Source organism: Hoplias malabaricus, chromosome Y, assembly GCF_029633855.1.
Source record: "Hoplias malabaricus isolate fHopMal1 chromosome Y, fHopMal1.hap1, whole genome shotgun sequence".
Taxonomy (NCBI): domain Eukaryota; kingdom Metazoa; phylum Chordata; class Actinopteri; order Characiformes; family Erythrinidae; genus Hoplias; species Hoplias malabaricus.
The window spans coordinates 6,636,740-6,655,681 of NC_089820.1; the positions used below are offsets into that span (position 1 = coordinate 6,636,740).

The window sequence follows — 18,942 nt, forward strand, 5'->3', positions numbered from 1 at the left end:
TAGATAAAGGAAAGAAATTAAAGTAAAATTATGTTCCAAGAATCTCCAAAAGTGTCAGACACATTTTCAGTGTGGGTCAAACTTAGTCCTTGACTATGTGCTGAACTGAGAATTGTCACAAGTTGAAGCAGAGACAGCCACATTTCCCTTTAACTGAGTGTGAAACTTGCTTTTGTATTTATTAGCAGCACACTGAACACATACTTTACAGAGTTCCACATTACAATGAATCTACTAAATGGGTCTTTTCAAGTGTAAATATATGTTATTTTTCCCTAAAGCCTGAAATCACATTGTTTGATCCTCTCTATATCAAATACAACAATCACTGAACGTTTTCTTCTGTTTATAAAGTGATTTATTCAATTATAAATGTATGATATATATATATATATATATATATATACCATAGGAAGGGCATTAATTGAAACCATAAAAACTAGAAATATATATAAAAATCTTTTCCACACAACTACATAGTTATTCTTTTTAGAAGATATTCGTCAGGTTTTCAGATTTTCCAAGAAACATGCACATTTCCCACATGTCCCCAAAGTTCAGTTAAAGATGTTGGTTGCATATTTTGAAGGCTATTAAACTTATTTCTAGATTTGTTGTAACACTTCTTTTGTGTAATTTTTCCTTGTACTTGCCTTTGTCTTATTTCAGTTAGCATACCACTTGCATCAGAAATACTATTTGTTTTTCAAGAGTAATGACCAGCTGGATAACTGCATATTTCCCACATTAAGAAACATATTACAACCTTGTACAATCTCCCAAAAGCACAAAGTATTATATTGTTAGACCTCACACACTTTCTAAGAGAATAATTAGTTAGAACTAATACAAACAGTTCACCAAGTGAAGCCGGGTACTAAAAGCTGACTGATGGAATATCCAATGGACAGCAGTGACTGCTTTAATATGTTTGAATGACTGTGGGAAGGTAGAGAGTGATGGAACGAGTCAAATATTCAGAAATAACCCAAAAAGAAGGCACTGACACTAATCCAAAAGGTGGGAAGACAGCCATCAAGTAAGGTCCAGTAGGTGAGAATAATGCTGTTCAGTAAATGGTAATGACACAGATGCACTATGGGAGTGACAGCACTCCAGCAGGTGGTAATGAAAATGTCTCTGAAGTTGGTAATGACAGAGGTCCAAAGGGTAAAAATGACAGTAGTTCAATATAAGTGAATGACAGTGGTCTAATAGGATGGGAAGTGGTCCAATGTGTGGAAATGACAGTGGTCCAAAAGCTGGTAATGACATTTTTCCAACAGATAAGAGCATATATCTTGCCCCATAGAAAGAAGTGATCACCTTTCATTCAGTGGCCAAATACAGCTACTAACAACTGCTGTAACTTTAAAATGAACCAGTTGTATCTACACTCTTCATCCATTTTATAAGCTCCACTGACAATATATATTTGCAACCAAAATTATTAAACCCATATTGCAAATATTAAATGTATTAACAAAATGTACATTCAGTTGTTTTCAATAAACCAACTAAATATGAAAAAAAAACTCAACAAAATTAATATTAAAAGTAGTTTCTCTATTTCAACACAAAACTCCACTTTAATGACTACTGCGTTCTCAGAATTCTTGACCCCCCTGAGGACATCTCTCAGGTCTTATCTCACATATGACGCAAATAATCTAGGATTTCGTTAGATGTGTCAAGTGTGCCTGAGAAAACATAAATTAAGTGCCTGGACTGGCTAGGGTCTTGTCGTTTGTGATGTTTGATTGTATGTTACATGGCTAAGTCAAGAGGGATATACAAAAAAAAAACTAAGAGAAGAGATCACCATCTTGCACAAACATGGAAAGGGATACAAAATGATAGTTCCTAGGAACACTGGCTACACCTGGACGTGGAAAAAAGAGGAAGCTGTCACTGGCTGCCCCAAGATTCATAAGGAGGCAGGTGGTCAAAAGCCAGCTGGCACTGAGGTTTCAGTTTGCACAGTAAGGCACATACTAATTGCTAAAAAACTCCAAAGCACAGGTATAAAAACATATACAAATAAACCACAGAGGTTTTCACAGTGTGTGTTGGTCTCCTTCTAGTCCTTTATCAGTGGACACCGCAGACAGGATGCCCTGGCTGGACATTTTAGGTTAGTGGACTTTACTCAGTCCAGCAGTTACAGTATGTTATTTCCCAAGACACACTAACATACCACCACATCAACGTCACAGTAGTGCCCAGAATTATCCACCACCCAAAATAATACCAACCCTACTGTGAACCTTTGGTGGTCTCCTACTTGAAGTAGATTTAGTAGAGCATCTCTGACACATCAAGATGTCATTAAAATGGCTGTTTTATACAATAAGGAACCATTTTTGGAGCTAATGACTTTTTTTCTCCTAACAAAATATTGCAAATAAATCATTTATCAATATTTTTCAGTACTGCATCTGCCCACCAGTAATATTATTTATTATATCTATTAAGACTATTTGGTCTTTTACATGAAATAAAGTTTAAAATAAAAGAAATCTGGCCTTGAAAAAATTGGAACAGCTGGTCTACATGGAATGGCCCATATTCTGCAGTCCTGAAGTTAAAATAAATCACACAATATTTGAACAAACATATAGATACTCTGAAGAGCACAAGCACTTGTTAGAAAATCCCATATGTATAGCAAAACATTTGGGTCAAAATCCTTTAGAATTGTCTGGACAAATAAAAATATTACATTAATAAATTGTGTATCCATCCATCCATTATCCACCGCTTATCCGGGTCCGGATCGCGGGGGAAGCAGTCGGAGCAAAGAAACCCAGACCTCCCTCTCCCCAGCCACCGCCTCCAACTCCTCCAGGGGTATACCGAGGCGTTCTCAGGCCAGTCGAGACATGTAGTCTCTCCAGTAGTCTCTGGATATGCCCGGAACACCTCACCAGGAAGGCGTCCAGGAGGCATCCGGACCAGATGCCCGAACCACCTCAACTGGTTCCTCTCGACGTGGAGGAGCAGCGGCTCCACTCCGAGTCTCTCCCGGATGTCCGAGCTCCTAACCCTGTCTCTAAGGGAGAGTCCAGACACCCTGCGGAGAAAACTCATTTCTCGTTCCCAAAGCTCGTGACCATAGGTGAGGGTTGGGACGTAGATTGAACGGTAAATCGAGAGCTTTGCTTTTCTGCTCAGCTCTCTCTTCACCACAATGGACTGGTACAGAGCCCGCATTATTGCTGACGCAGCACCAATCCGCCTGTCAATCTCCCACTCCATTTTTCCCTCACTCGTGAACAAGACCCGAGGTATTTACACTCCTCCACTTGAGGAAGGATCTCACTTCCAACATTGAGAGAGCACTTGGAAACCAGTCGGACTTACTGCCAGCCATACGAACCAGACTCCTGCTCTGTTTATACAGGGACTGGATGGCTCGGAGCAAAGAGCCCAGTAACCCATACTCCCCGAGCACCCCCCACAGAATATCCCGAGGGACATGGTCGAATGCCTTCTCCAGATCCACAAAACACATGTAGACTGGTTGCGCAAACTCCCACGCACCCTCTAGGATCCTAGCGAGGGTAAATAGCTGGTCCTGTGTTCCACGACCGGGGCAGAATCTGCATTGTTCCTCCTGGATCCAAGGTTCAACTAACAGTCGGACTCTCTTTTCCAGTACCCCCGCATAGACCTTACCAGGGAAACTGAGGAGTGTGATCCCCTATAGTTGGAACATACCCTCCGATCCCCCTTTTTAAAAAGGGGAACCATCACCCCAGTCTGCCGGTCCAGAGGCACTGCCCCCAAGTTCCACGCGATGTTGCAAAGACATGACAACCAGGACAGCCCCACAACATCCAGAGCCTTGAGGAACCCGGGGCAAACTTCATCCAGCCCCCGGGGCCCCAGTGATAGACGAGCCCCCCCCCGGGGTCCCCAAACTCTACTTCCTCTGTGGAAGGTGTTCTGGTGGGATTGAGAAGATCCTCAAAGTATTCCTTCCACCGCCTAATGATGTCCCCAGTCGAGGTCAACAGTTCCCCACCCCCATTATATACAGTGTTGGTGGAAAACCACTTTCCCCTCCTGAGTCACCTGATGAAGTTTCCCAGAAACTTCTCGGAGCCAACCAAAAGTCGTTTTTCATGTTCTCACCGAACTCCTCCCACATCCGAGTTTTTGCCTCAGCGACAGCCGAAGCCGCGAGCCACTTGGCCCCTCGGTACCTGTCAGCTGCCTCCGGAGTCCCCCAAGCCAACCAGGCTCGATAGGACAGCCTCAGCTTGACAGTCTCCCTCACCCAGGGATTGCCACCCCGACAGGCACCGACAACCTTGCAGCCACAGCTCCGTTCAGCCGCCTCAACAATGGAGGTCCGGAACATGGCCCATTCGGACTCAATGTCACCGGCCTCCCCCAGGATGCAGTCAAAGCTCTGCCAGATGTGGGAGTTGAAGATCTTTTTGACAGGTTCCTCTGCCAAACGTTCCCAGCAAACCCTAAGCACACGTTTAGGCCTGCCAGGTCTGTCCGGCATCCTCCCCCGCCATCTGATCCAACTCACCACCAGCTCAGCACCTCTCTTCACCCGAGTGTCCAGAACATATGGCCGCAGGCCCGATGATACGACTATAAAGTCGATCATCAAAATGCGGCCTAGGGTATCATGGTGCCAGGTGTACTTGTGGACACCCTTATGCTTGAACATGGTGTTCGTAATGGACAAACTGTGATGGGCACAGAAATCCAATAACTGAACACCACACGGGTTCAGATCAGCGGGGCCATTCCTCCCAATCACGCCCCTCCAGGTCTGACTGTCATTACCCACGTGAGCATTGAAGTCCCCCAGCAGAACAATAGAGTCCCTAGAGTGAGTGTTCTCCAGCACCCCCTCTAGGGTCGCCAAGAAGGCATGGTACTCTGAACTGCTGTTCGGTGCATAAGCACAAACAACCGTCAGAGCCCTTTCCCCAACCCGAAGGCGCAGGGAAATTACCCTCTCGTCCACTGGGGTAAACCTCAACGTACAGGCGCTAAGCCCACTCCTGCCTTACGCCTCTCACCCTGGGCAACTCCAGAGTGAAAGAGCATACAGCCTCTCTCAAGGAGACTGGTTCCAGAGCCCATACTGTGTGTCGAGGTGACACACAACTATATCTAGTCGTGCACCAGCTCAGGCTCTTTTTCCACCAGAGAGGTTACGTTCCATGCTCCAAAAGCCAGTTTCGGTAACCGAGGATCAGAACGCCAGGGCCTCCGACCCCGGCCACCACCCGATCCACAATGCACCTCACCCGGATTACTACCTCGCCCATGGGAGAGTGAACTCCTTCGGGCTGAGCCCGGCCGGACCCCATGAGTGAAAGTCTGGCCACCAGGCGCTCGCCAAGGAGCCCCTCCCCCAGGCCTGGCTCCAGGGTGAAGCCCCGGTAACCCTAGTCCAGGCAAGGGAGGCTGTGTCCCTGTTCTTGATCTGTTCATCTTTAAAAATTGTGTATGTAGATGGCAGAAATCCATGTTCAAGTTCCAAGTGAATAATTCTACTTCACTTTAGCTCAAATGGCTCAAATGTTATGCCATATACACGTGTCTAATGTAAATGTTTAATAAAACGCATGGGAATTTGAATATAGCACTTAATTAAACACATTTTAAATATGTCAAATGGACACAGACGTTTGCATCTTTGAAAGGTTAAAGACTGAAGGTTTTTATGTAGAGGACTTAAAATGCATTACAATTAGCAGAAATTAAGAAAAAAATAAACAAGAGAAAAGATTAGGGGGCCCTTAGTTCCAGATCTTATGATAAATAGAGTAGATGGGACAGACCTGTCCAGGCATTAGATTCACTCTCCCTCAGCCCTGTAGTGTCAACATCAGCAATACAAACACATCAAGAGTAGCAAGACCTTAGTTGAAATACGACCTGGTACATAAAAAAGAATTAAATTTATGTTTTCCTCTGGATGTGTCTCACATTTATCTGTCAGGACATCTGAGACTGTTTTTCTTTTTCCCACAGATGAGACAGAGTGGTTAATGTGTGGCCTGTTCTGAGCTGCCAAAACCATCACTGAAGGATTGATAGAGGCAGCGATGTCAGAAAGGCCACTGTGGTCAAGATGGTGAGACAGGCCTTTCAGTAAATTGTGGCCATTCGTCTTGTGGGAGATGGAAGTGTTTTTGTGAGTTGAACAAAACAAGCACAAACCAGTGGCAACTGTGTAATGCAACTAAAACACTTGTGACATATTAGCAAGATAATGAATAGACTGCAAACGATCCCACAAAGAGGGCAAGATCAACAGAGCAGATTTTTACAGACTTTCAGAGACATTTTCCAACAATTCTCAGAAGATTACAAGCTGTTGACCATGTCAACAAGTTACTGTTGTAAGAACAACAGACTTTCCACCCAGAGCCTGGAGATTCGTGGATGGTTTTCCAGAGTTCATATGTGCTTTGGACCTGGAATGTGTCTTAAAAAAGCGAAAGTCTCTTTGGAAATAATAAAAGCTGTAATAAAGGTAAAGGATTGACAATAGTGGGGAAAAAATGCCTCTGTTACAACTTTTTTCGACACTGAAAAATGAATGACTTATACTTGACTGAAAATGAAATTAAACAAAGGGCAGACTCTGACTTTTGCAGAATACTGCAAACTGTGGTCTCTTGGGATAGAAATACGTGGGCAACTCCTCAGAAGCAAAAACTTTCAACAGTGACCAAAGTGTAATCGATAAAACAAATCTATCAGCAAATCCATTAATTGTCCTGTCTCACCTTGCCTGGTGGTTTTGAAGTTAAAGGTCTGAAAGCCACCAGCCAGGGCGGACGAGTCGATGACATCCACTCCGTACTCACTCTGGCTCCTGCGGTACAGAGTTACAGAAATGATGAGCACGGCCACAGCGATGACACCCGCAGCCAGGCCTGAATATAACGCCACATCATTGGACCCATCCATACCTAAAAAAACAAGATCACAGACACATGGACAGTCAGTGTCAGGTTGGTATTTGCACTGGCAGTCAGACAGAGTAAAAAAAATCAATTATGTCTTGAGGTTCCAGACTGGTAGAAATCTTTTTTTTAACACTGAGTGTAAACAATCAAAAAAGTTGAAGTTATTACAAAAAGGAATTTATAGACAGATCAAAAAGTATTATACCAGCTGTATCAATGAGAGTGGATTATTTAGTGGTGAATTACAGAGCTGTAAACAAAGCAGATCTTGAACACATCTATTTGTTTTCTGTGGAGGTGTTAGAACCATGTGTCTGCAAGTTGTGAATAAAATCATTTAGGCTGACAATGGTAAAAGAGTTGTACGTCCAAAGGTATAGTTTTGGCCTATTTTGATTTACAACATTTTCAGTGCTGTTCGATTTTCAGTTTGATTTTTTTTTTTTTTGACTTCTAACTGTTTCTCGGGTTTATACTTACTGTTTATAGTTACAGAGGGTTTATAGTTGCTGTTAAGAGTTTAAATAGTTGTGTAGGCTGGATCCAGGTTCATAAGAGAAAGTAAACTTAAGCAGAACTTAAAGATCCACTGGCAATGGAATGGGACACCAAATGGAGGTCATGGTTTAGATACTGGAGGTTAAACATGGCTGCTAGTTCTGATTCTTGCAGTAAGTCTTGCAAAAATGTCTCACACCCGTGTAAAGTGAACAGGTGCACTATGCACTGTGTTTAGCGGCGTATGAAGACCTGCTTGGCACATGCTTGGCACACGTCTGTGTTTGGGGGCTGTGGAATTCCAGGCTTCTCGCAACTTTAATCAGACGCTCACTAGCGAGCCAGCACCTCATGCCAAGCTACATCTGTTCATCTGGCTGAGCATCCCGTGGCCTTCCTGACCTCTCTGACACCGGGACACTGCCAGAGGACTAAAAGGATCTTGCTCTAGCCAAGAGGGCATGGAAGCATTTATGAAGTTGCCTTGCTGGATTTAAAAAAAAGGCCTAATGTGTTGAGGTCACAGGCCTTTTTCACTAAAAAAAAACTTTGGTTCTTGACCTGGTTCTGTTCAAAGTTGTTGGACTCTTGGCACTCTACAGCAGCCAGTGTTCCAACAAGATTTATTTATTTATTTATTTATTTTTATGAGAACAAAGCTGGGGGCAATGCTAGACCCACAGATAAAATGAACAAACTCTTATTTTATCCACTGCTACAGTGGGCTCTGATAGACGTGTGTAAATGTTGCTGAGTTCTGAGCCGACAGTTGGTTTCTGAACAGTGAGAACAGAATCCAATACGCCTCAAGTCACACTGAACACGGTCCCAGAAAACACAGCGGCACATTTTCCTGCACATCATTGAGGACAATCTAACATGCTGCAAAAGCCCACATCCTGCTCCAATGCATGATAACACTATATTTGAGGCTCTGTGCTCTTTCTGGTCACTGTTCGCACTGAAGAACCTACTCCATTTGTTCCAGCTGGGAACAAACTTTTTTATTTCAGGAACAAATGTATGTTGGTGGAAGCATACCAAACAGTTCCAAAGTAGGTTTGCAAACAGTTCCAAAGTGGTTCGTCCTTGGTAGAAAAGAGATAAGTGGGCATAAAAAAATCTTTTATTATTGTCTGAATTTCATTTCGAACCTTCCCACCGACTCAGGAGTTTCCATCCATCACAGTAGTGTAGTTGACCAAGCCTAAGGTGGGAATTTCTCTTCATGGTAGCAGATTTAACAAGGCCACAATTTGAAAATATTGACATCACAGTGTCAGAGATGATTAGACCTGAGGAGAGGAATTTCTTATTGTGGTAAGTGAGCTTCCAAGGCTTTGAACCAGACTTTATTATCATAGTAGCAGAGTTGAACATGTCTGAACTGTGTTTTTTTCAGTGTGGCAGCAGAGTTCACTAGGCCCTGAGTCAGGGTATCATTGTAGTGGAGTTGACTAGACATCATGTAGGGAACTTTCTTACTGTGATACTGGAAATGACTCAGTTTGAGCCTGGAACATTCTCATCATTGTAGCAGATTTGACGAGGCCTGAGCCAAGGAATTTCTCATTGCGTTAGCTGAATTAACTAAGGACTGACTCTAAGACTTTCTCATTCTAGTAGCAGAGATGATGAGGCCGCCAGTTTGAGACATTTGTGAGGGCAAAATTTGTCTAGGCCCTGAGTTGGAAGATTTTTGCAGGACCACCTAGCGGGCTGGACTAGAACTGGCATTTATTGCTTACTGACTGACTGATTGAGCGACTAGCTGTGTTTTGTCGTGTCTTTGCTTGAAATATTATTGTAAATGGAAGTAGCATATAGATATACAGTGGCATGAATGCCTTTGTCAAATGCAGCATTCTTGATTAAACACCCACTACTTTCGACCGTAAAATGTAGTTTGGTAAGCTTGGTGCTACCTTAAAAACCCCAGCTTAGGTTTGCAGCTCGAACAAACTCTAATAAAGTACATACTTTACGTGGGTCATGACAAAGTTTGAAAAAGGCTTGTGTATTGTTTTTGTTATTGTTACGAATACGACCACATCCTGTTAATTTCTTAAAAATTTATTTTTCTTACCAATTTTACAAACACTTTAACTTCATCTCTACATTTATGCAGTCACACAGCTCCAGGGACCTTGAGGTTGTGGGTTCAAGTCCTGCTTCCTGTGACTGTCTATGAGGAGTTTGGTTTGTTCTCCCCGTGTCCGAGTGGGTTTCCTCCCACAGTCCAAAAACACACGTAATGTGTGAGTGTTTGAGTGAATGTGTGAGTGTGTGTCGCCCTGTGAAGGACTGGCACCCCCTACAGGGTGTGTTCCTGCCTTGCGCCCAATGATTCCAGGTAGGCTCTGGACCCACCATCACACTGAACTCAATAAGTGGTTACAGACAATGAATTAATTAATAAATTATAATGAAATATAGCACTAAAACTTCACAACGTCTAATTAGGAGAGTATTTATTTTTTGGACCCTATCTTCCCACTGTTGAAATGCTAGAAAACCTCTTTATGACAGACACTATGCAGTCACTGTTGGTCAGGCGAAACTAGACTTGCCTAGTCTAGAGGTGGTGACTTTCTTACCACAGTAGCAGAGCTCATGGGTATGTTTGTGTTTGTATATGCTCTTGATTTGTAAATGTATGATATCCTACAATTCCAGAACCTAAGAAAAGATAAACAAGTTCAAAATAAATCTTTAGTTTCTACCAGTAGTATCTCACGTTAAAACTGCTTAGATAGGAAGAGGGAAGGCACCTAATGCCGCAGCAGTGATATTAAAATGTGCCGAGGGGTCATTTGTAGGGTTAATGTGAAACACAGGGGAGGATATGAAGACATGCTATGGTTGTTTAAGTGAGCTAATGTGCAGTAATTGCACCCCATTAGCTCATCTAAATATAGCACGTGCTCACATGCCATATCCCATCACTCATCCTGGCTAATCTAAAATCCACTGTGAGTGGCATGGAGACATATTCCCATGTTCTAAAAGGCAAGGAAGGAGACCAGTGTGAACTAGTAATAGTATTAAAAAAAGGCATTTTTTTGTTAAATGGCACCAATGTTTATGAACCAATTTATAAGCATTAATAAACTAAATTAAACCATTCATAAAACATTTATAAGGTGTGTCTTATTGTAAAGACATGGATGTTTTTAATATAATTTGTAATCATCATTCAAGTCATTTTATACAATTCTAAAGCCTTTATAAATGTAGTTTGAATGTGGTAACAGGTTATAACCTGATCTTAAACGCTTTACATATGCTTGGAATATATTTTACTAATGACTTTTAAGATGAATACCATATTTTAAACCATTCATAAACCTTTTAAAAGCACTGTCTTGCACCGTGCTTCTGAGGATTATGAGGATAAGGGGAAATGACTGTTTACGATGATGGGCAGGTGTCTGATAAACAAATCGTGATGGATGGATGGAAGGATGAAATGAAAAATAGTTCCAGCGATGGGAGAAAGTTTCAGGTTTTTATCATCTGGGAGTACATCCCTCGTTCCGCTAGATTAATCAAATGTCAGCTTTGACAGATGTGGCTCCAGATGTTTAGCACAGACACTCAATTATCTTCATTGTCAAAAAGGAGCGCATTCTTCTGGGTGAGTGACACCAGGTGAAGACTCAGGGAGAAATAAACTGATTAAAGTGTCCTTTAACAGGACATGGCTAGAGGACTTAAGTGGCAGATGAACTTCATCCCTAAGATGTGACGTTTTTGTGGACAGAAGTAGCTGAAGGGCTGTGTTTATATGTATATATATATATATATACTCAGTTTCATGCTAGAATACCTAATGAAATTGCCTGATGCTTGCTGGAATAAGTTTTATAGATGTTGGTTTATGTGAGTTGTGAAAGGCTTATTTATCTAAACCCTGAACAGCAGCAACCACATCAGTAGCTTTCTCTGGATATTTATCTTTTTTTTTGTTTTTCAATTTTGAGAACATTTCAGCAGCAGATTCTGGAACTGGGCTTCTATACAATCATGAGCAAGTTTGTGCACCCCTGGTCAATTGACATGATGCATGAGTCCTCCACAGAGAACACACATTCAGAATGTATATGTGCAGACATTAAAGGAGACATCTGTGTGAGTTTTTGTTGTGCCTACCAACCCACAAACCGTAAAACAAGACCACCCTGTCAGTTTTTGCGGTGTGCCAGTAAACATAGGAGCGAATGAGCAGATTTTAGAATTGCCCTGTCCCTTCAGATGAGCCTGAGCAAAACATACATGATGTTTGAAATATGAGTACTGACAAAAAAAAAAAGAAAATGGAGAAGAAAAAGAAGTGAAAATGACCAAATATCTGAGCCTCTGCTCTTCGCTCATTTAAAGGAGCAGTTGCTGAAACTGATGATTCTAAACAGGGCTGTTCAGACAGGGGGAGAACGCTGCTGTGTTGTTTGATCCTTGAGTCATTTAGACTAAAGCATGTCACAGCTGTTTCATTAAGACCCCAGAACTCTGTTAACTTGTGGAAAAGGCATGTAATACTAAACGGGACATAAACAACTTGATCTGAATTTTTCACTCCACCTTAAACTGGGCCGCAGTTATTTTCTAATCTCATTCCATCATAACAGGAGATTTTGTACTGCATCCCTAAAATGGTGATACCATTTATATTTCATGTTTTCTTTAGCTTTAGCTGTTTTTTGACCAGGGGTGTTCAAATTTTGTTCATGACTGTACATGAAACATGAGGAAAAAGACTCACTCTGAGGCTTTACATCATGCAGCATCTTCCCATCTGCAGAGAGAGAGAGAGAGAGAGAGAGAGAGAGAGAGAGAGAGAGAGAGAGAGAGAGAGAGAGAGAGAGAGAGAGAGAGAGAGAGAGAATTAGAGCCCCATATCAGTTAACTAAAGTGATTCAGATCATGTGGTGGAGTCCAACTGCTGGCTATGCCAACATCAGCTGGAGATAATGATGCAGAGCATCGTTACCATGGGGACGTGCTGACAGATGGTGCAGAGGAACTGGGGCTACGCTAAAGCTCTGGTTCTTCCCGTCTGCCGCCAAGGAGAGAGAACATCTCCTAACAGCCCCTGAAGAGCAGCCATGCTTAGCCTCTGCTTGCAAGCCCATCAGGAGAGTAATGGGGGAACTCGATATCAGGCTCAAGACTAGAGTTTCCCAGATCTGATCAGTGAGAGCCCTTATCCATATGTACCCTATGTTAACACTGCGCTATTCTGAGAAAGCTTTACTTATCTCACTGATGGCATGATATGTAGTGTACTTCATGATGAAGATGGTAATGATGATGAGGATGATGACGAGGGAAAGGCTATTTTAACAGTACTGCGCCAAACCGAAAAATAAAAAAAGAATCTGATTCAACCCAGTCAACGTTTATGTAACCATGTCTTGATGTATTTAGCAGTGTGCTCAGGGTTGTTATCTTTCTGTAGATTGAAATTCTACCGAATCAAATCCTTTCCAGAGGGTAGAACAGGATGTATTTAAATTTCTTTGTACTTATCAGTATTCATGGGGCTTTCAATGAAAAATAATTCCCCAACTCTAGACGTTGTTGTGCTTCTTCAGAACTTCTGGTAAGTCACAAAATCAGTCCAGGAAAACCATGTGCCACATCTCAGGGGTCTAGCTTTGGTATTTATACTCTGAAAGCTTTAAGATCAGGTACCAGGTTTTGCAGTTGGAGTTGAAAATGAATGAACACTTCTGCACAGTTCTGTAGATGAAGGTGAGAGGAACTGATGATTATAATTGTGCTAATCAACAACAAAAAAAATTCTATAATAGACCAGCCTTACTCTGGGTACACATGCCCCCGGTGCAGTTCTCCATGGAGTGACTCTCGCCCTCACACATCTTGCCCCGGTGACGGGGGGCTGGGGCATTACACTCCCTCCATCGCTGCCTCTCGCACAGAGCACTACACATAGTCCACTCTGTCCACTCCTCCCAGCCACCATCCACTGTGGAAGACAGTCAGTTTGAATAAAATGAACAGTATTTTTGACAATTGGTAGATGGCAGTCATCCAGATTAAAAATTTACATTTGTAGGTTTGAGCCTTGCCCCAGGAACCATTGTCTTCTCCATAGACATCTGTGGTATTAACTGCGACGCAATAGGATCCATTATTTTACACCAACCACTATCTGACCTTCCTGATTTTGTTAGCTTAGTTAGGGAGCGAGTTAGCAGGAGCTGCAGCACAGCCTCTGGATTTTAAAGCAGGCGTCGGACGCAGATTTTCTGAACAACAAAAAAACCCACAACACACGCACACACTGAATATTTGCCGAATTATGTGACCAAAGCTCCGAAGCCCTAAAAATGGTATTCGGGACAGTCCTAGTTTATATGCTTCTTAAAAGCTTATGAGGGAGTTTTAACGTATTGTGTGTTGTACAATTGTACGTAATCCAAAGGCTAACAGGACGGAAGCTTAGCCCAAATGGGAAAACTTAGCCCAGATGGGGTCAATGCATGCGTGCTGTGCGCCGCACTCAGCTGCTATGTGTGTGTTTGCCATGTTTGATGTGATATGGGCTTAGTGATGATCACGTATAAATAGCAAATAAAGAGACCAATATAACAGCACAGCGGTGAAGAGCCAGTGCTTGTTCTATTTAGCAAACTGTAACTGTTAATAAACTATTAAGTTCCAATGTATGTCATATTTTTGGATTATGTACTTGGAGAGTTCACTTATATAACTGAACCAAATGTTGTTATAGTAAAGAATGTACTGTAAATTCTGCATAATACAAAACCTGATCAAAGTAATAAACTGCCATAAAATATTATAGACACTGTCAACAAATTGTTTGCATTTTTTTATGTTAAAAATCCAAAACAGCACAGTAAGTGTTATGATTTTATACATGAATATCTGCATGTCACTAATATTAACAAAATAAAATATGAATGGGGACAAAATCTGCTGCTCCTCTTCTGTGGGGATTCATTCTTGCAGAGCATCTGCTGCCATGGCAACAGCAGCAAAGGGCTTGAGAGTGCATTTTGGGGCTTGGGGGTGCATTTACATCACGCATGCACTGTGGAGCCCTTACTGCACCCAAATTCATCTCCCTTAATGCATGTGTGGCTGAATGCCCTCAAATCTTCACAGCAGTGTTCTAACATCTGGTGCAAAGGTCTTGTAACATAAAAAGAGCATGTTTTACTCCCCATCAATACCCTCAACTTTAAAAGAAATACTGGGGTGGTCTGTTAACCAAAACCTTTGGTCACTTTTTCCCAAACTCTTATAGCTCCAACCTAAGATCTAACAAAGATCAAAGCCTTCTCCTTTCCGGAAAGAAGGAAATTTCCACAGCCTCTTGTCCCAATATGGAATTGGACGCTGGCATTTATTTCTAAATGATTTAATCTTCATCCATCATCCATATCATTTCATCAGGGGGCATCATGCTAAGATTAGCCCACACGGGCTACACCGCCTCCTCACTGCCAAGAAACATTGCTTCTACCAAGGCCCTGGAGGAAACAATTTCGTGCTTATTGTATTGTGAATTCTTAAACCTCTTCATGGCTGTTGGAGGCTCCTTCACTCCTCATCTAAATGCAAATTATGTTTATGTGTTGCGGCTAACACGGCAGAGGTTTCAGGTGTTAAGAGCACGTGCCGTATATTGCTCACTCAATATGTCCCACTAATGTATTTGATGAATCCTAAATATTGCTGCATTATAAATATAATTAGATCTTGGAATAGACACTTTTCTATACATTCTATTTGAATTTATTAGAAATGTACCTCTCACAAAGCATGGCTGCTTAATCCACAGCTGGACCATGAATATTCCTGGTAACATTTAAATCATCGTGTAAAAGAAAGAGGCAGAGTTTCTGACTAGGTGACAACTGCTGTAATTAAGTTTTACTGTTAAGCCAGGTTTTGATCCTCAAGCTGGGATTAATCCTTGTGCGTGTGCATTGTGGTTGCGTGAGTCAAACTTTCAGACTTTGAGGAAATAACGGATGTTATGTTCTCCAGCTCACAGAAGACGAGGCCCATGTAGATTATTACCGGCATAAATTCAAAAGATCGTGGTTGTGTTAGCGCCCAAGGCAAGAGTAACAATATACAGGTGATTCTAAAAAATAAATTAACCTAGTAAGGTTAACGCGCAAATATTGTATAATCAATATGTATTACACATTTCAAACCTTCTTCCCATTTTACTTTTGATCAATATGTGGAGCTTATAGCTCCAGAAACACAGCATCTAAATATAAGGATTTTTCATAAGATCAAGCAAAAAAGGATGTACAGTACAGCAAAGTCCAATTTCTAACAAGTATGAACATAAGCATGAACCTGGGGTTCAATAACATCTCAGCAGTGCCACAAGCTGACTGCCTTCATGTCATGCTGCACTGCTGCAGTAATTAAAGGAGCCCCAACCAATTATTGAGTGTATAAATGAACATACTTCTCAGACGTAACGCATTTCTGTATTGTACATTCTGTATTAGACAGAACTAAGCTTAATGGAAGCTGACCAAGCTGAAAATCCTGGTTTATGACAACATTACCCCAGTTTAGTGTTCAGCATAAGTTGCCATGGTGATGTACTGTGGTTAAATATGATTCAGAGGTTATGGAAAATCCAACCTAAGCTTAAGTTATCATGGCGAGATATCCTGGTAAAAAGTGATCGATAATTTTAGGAGAACAAATTCATTATAAATTACAAGTTAAACTAGTTTGAAGCTGTCTAAACAAGCAAGCTTATTTAAACACACCTGGGGATTTGCCTGACTTTACTAATTCTTGCATGGCTATATACCATCAAATCCTCTCAGCAATGTTCCAATATCTGGTGCAAAGATGTTGGAGAATATAAAGGGCACTGAATGTCAATTTCAAAAGAAAAACTAGATGAGCAGTTTTGTCCCTTAAACAACGTTCCCGTAATGATTTTAACCAAAATAAACACAATAAACATGTTTATAGAGAGCCACGTGTTTCAGGCAATTAATATTTCTGCCATGTCGGAGGAACAGGCTGAAATGTTTGATGAAAGCGCTGCTAAATGTTTTCTGGACGCAGTAGAGGGAAGCTAATGAGTGCCAGCAGCGTCAACAATCAAATTGTTCGCCGTCGTTGTCTGAGGCCATTTCGGAAAAGTGAACGAACCGGGAGAAAGAAAGTATAAACTCTCAAAAAAACACTCGACTCTTATCTAAAGTCTGCAAAACAAAAGCAAAGTGCCTCTTTCATTAGCGTGAAAAAAAAAAAAAAGACTGGAGCTGGTAATCACGGTAATCTTTTAACTTCAGAAAGCGCTGAGCCCAAGGTTAAACTGCTTAATTCCAAAAAAAAGCAGTCAATAAAATAACAGATTCCCGCCAAAAAAATAATCCTTGTTTAAAAATGAGCTTTCCTTTCTAATGGTTTATAATTCAAACAGACACCCGGATGAAGCCATTCATATATAGATATGAGATTTAAGCTGCTTTCTCGCGGAGAGAGCTGAGGCAATTAAATCAGCAGGTTATTGCCTGGCAGTGGAGAGTGAAGTGATGATTAAAATGAAGAAGAAGCTCTAGAGTGGTGCTGAGATCTAAGTGTGGTTTCTATTATTGGGGAAATCACCAGTTCGTTACCCAGTGATGACTTATCCCTCTGAGGCCAAGAGACCGGGAGGGCACAGTCTCACCTTCTCTGGGTGGGTAGAATGGTACCTCCACTGCCCTCATCACCAGCACAATAACAGCCAACACAGGAGTCTGTAAGCTGGCATAACTGGACATTTAGTGCTCTTCTCCAAGTGTGTGCTTTGGTAGCAATCTCTGTGATTGGGGCGCTCTATAACTTATAGGCAGAGAAGACAATGCATTTGGGGAGAAAATTGAGTGTGTACTGACATACCAATGTGTGTATGTAAAAATAATCAAATATATAGTTATATAAATATATAGATAAATAGATACATACTGTAGATATTCCTGCCTGCTGACCCCTGTCATTAATAAACACATTTACACACTCTTAAAGGAGGGTTGCAGGACACCACCAGGTGCAGAAAATATCACTTTCATCCTCCAGACGGAAGCACAGAAAGTGCTCATTACAGCATGCTAACCAGCTATATAAACCTTCCCTCTGAACTATGCCTTTCATTTTACTCATGCCTCTAAGGGGTATTCTGAAATCTGTGTGTGACCAGTGTAATATCACAGCCTTATATTTTCCTGATTGTTGTTTAAAAATGTTGTTTATCCTGTGGTTATAGCAGCAAAATAGGATTCAGAAACACCACACTATACCAATAAGAGTCCTTGAGCAAGACACCTAACACATTAGCCTGTATCTGTAGCCTGAAAAGAGTTGATATACCAGAAATGTAAAAAACTCTTATTTTTAAAATAAAATATATAAATTGTAAAAAAAAGAAAAGAAAAACAAGTGCAATGTTTTCAAATATAAACTATCAGCCTTGTGAGGTCCATTTTTAAAAAAAATGTTCAGAGTTTATAGCCGTGGAGAACAGTGGACTTTGTAACTGTAGTGTGTCCTTGAGTTGGAGCATGGCATTAAATATATGAAACATATTAATATTACTTATTATATTAACAAGGCAGTGTGGTTTGGGGCAAGTATGAGATCATTCTGGCATACATTTAGCATGCTAATGGCTGGAGTTTTAAGGAATGATTGATTGAAATAACTTCCCACTTAGTCCAAGACATATTTGCTTCTCTACTTTCTATCTAATCAGTAGTATTGAGTAATGACAGAAACCACTTCTGTAAAAACATCCCCAAAACGTCTCTCAGCATACTCAAACAACATTAAGGTCTTTATTAAATTGGTGCAGACTTATTGTGGTAAATGAATACAAATTCCTAATGTATTGTATTGTAATGCTGCAGGCACCTAAACTAGACATCAAGTGATTGAGTGTAGGTTTTAGAATGTGTTTAGAAAATTAAAGCAGTATATACCTGGACACAGGGCATTGCAGGTGCTCTTCTGGACGGACATTCCTTCGCAGAAGGCGCCTCCATTGAGGGGGGCTGGATTAGTACAGGTCCGAGAACGCTTTTGTACACCCCTCCCACAATCCACACTGCAAGGAGACCACTCAGTCCACAGAGACCACCCTCCATTCACTAATAAGACAGAGAGAATATGTGAAAAGGTTGTAGAAGCTTGATAATAGCTAATAACACCAAAACATTTGATTTTTTTTAGTCCAGCTATTTCTGCTCACATGGAATCGTTGGTGGTGACAAATTCAGAAAATATTTTAGTGGTAGACTAGATTTATTTCTCCAACTGCTGCCAGGTTCCAGTTGACATTGACATTGAACACCCTCTTGACTGAAGGCACTTCAGCTGCCAATGTCAATGTCAGCTACAACTACCAAGTTGGCTGACTGGCAACTGCCTCCTTCTCTGGCAGCAGGACATAACAGTCAGTGGTGTTAGTGGTAGC

At 41.4% G+C, this 18,942-nt stretch overlaps 1 protein-coding gene across 3 annotated transcripts in view; it reads right to left on the reverse strand.

Annotated features, from left to right (window-relative positions):
- LOC136678653 (netrin receptor UNC5D-like) overlaps nucleotides 1–18,942 on the reverse strand; it is a 241,458-nt gene that overhangs the window by 48,824 nt on the left and 173,692 nt on the right. For 2 of the 3 annotated variants that reach the window (XM_066656736.1, XM_066656734.1), the window contains exons 6-9: nucleotides 18,449–18,616; nucleotides 13,276–13,440; nucleotides 12,214–12,246; nucleotides 6,771–6,956 (exon numbers count right to left, since the gene is read on the reverse strand). In XM_066656736.1, coding sequence (XP_066512833.1) covers nucleotides 6,771–6,956; nucleotides 12,214–12,246; nucleotides 13,276–13,440; nucleotides 18,449–18,616 — 552 coding nt within the window. The remainder of the gene's footprint in view (nucleotides 1–6,770; nucleotides 6,957–12,213; nucleotides 12,247–13,275; nucleotides 13,441–18,448; nucleotides 18,617–18,942) is intronic. The other variant, XM_066656735.1, reaches the window with a different exon arrangement.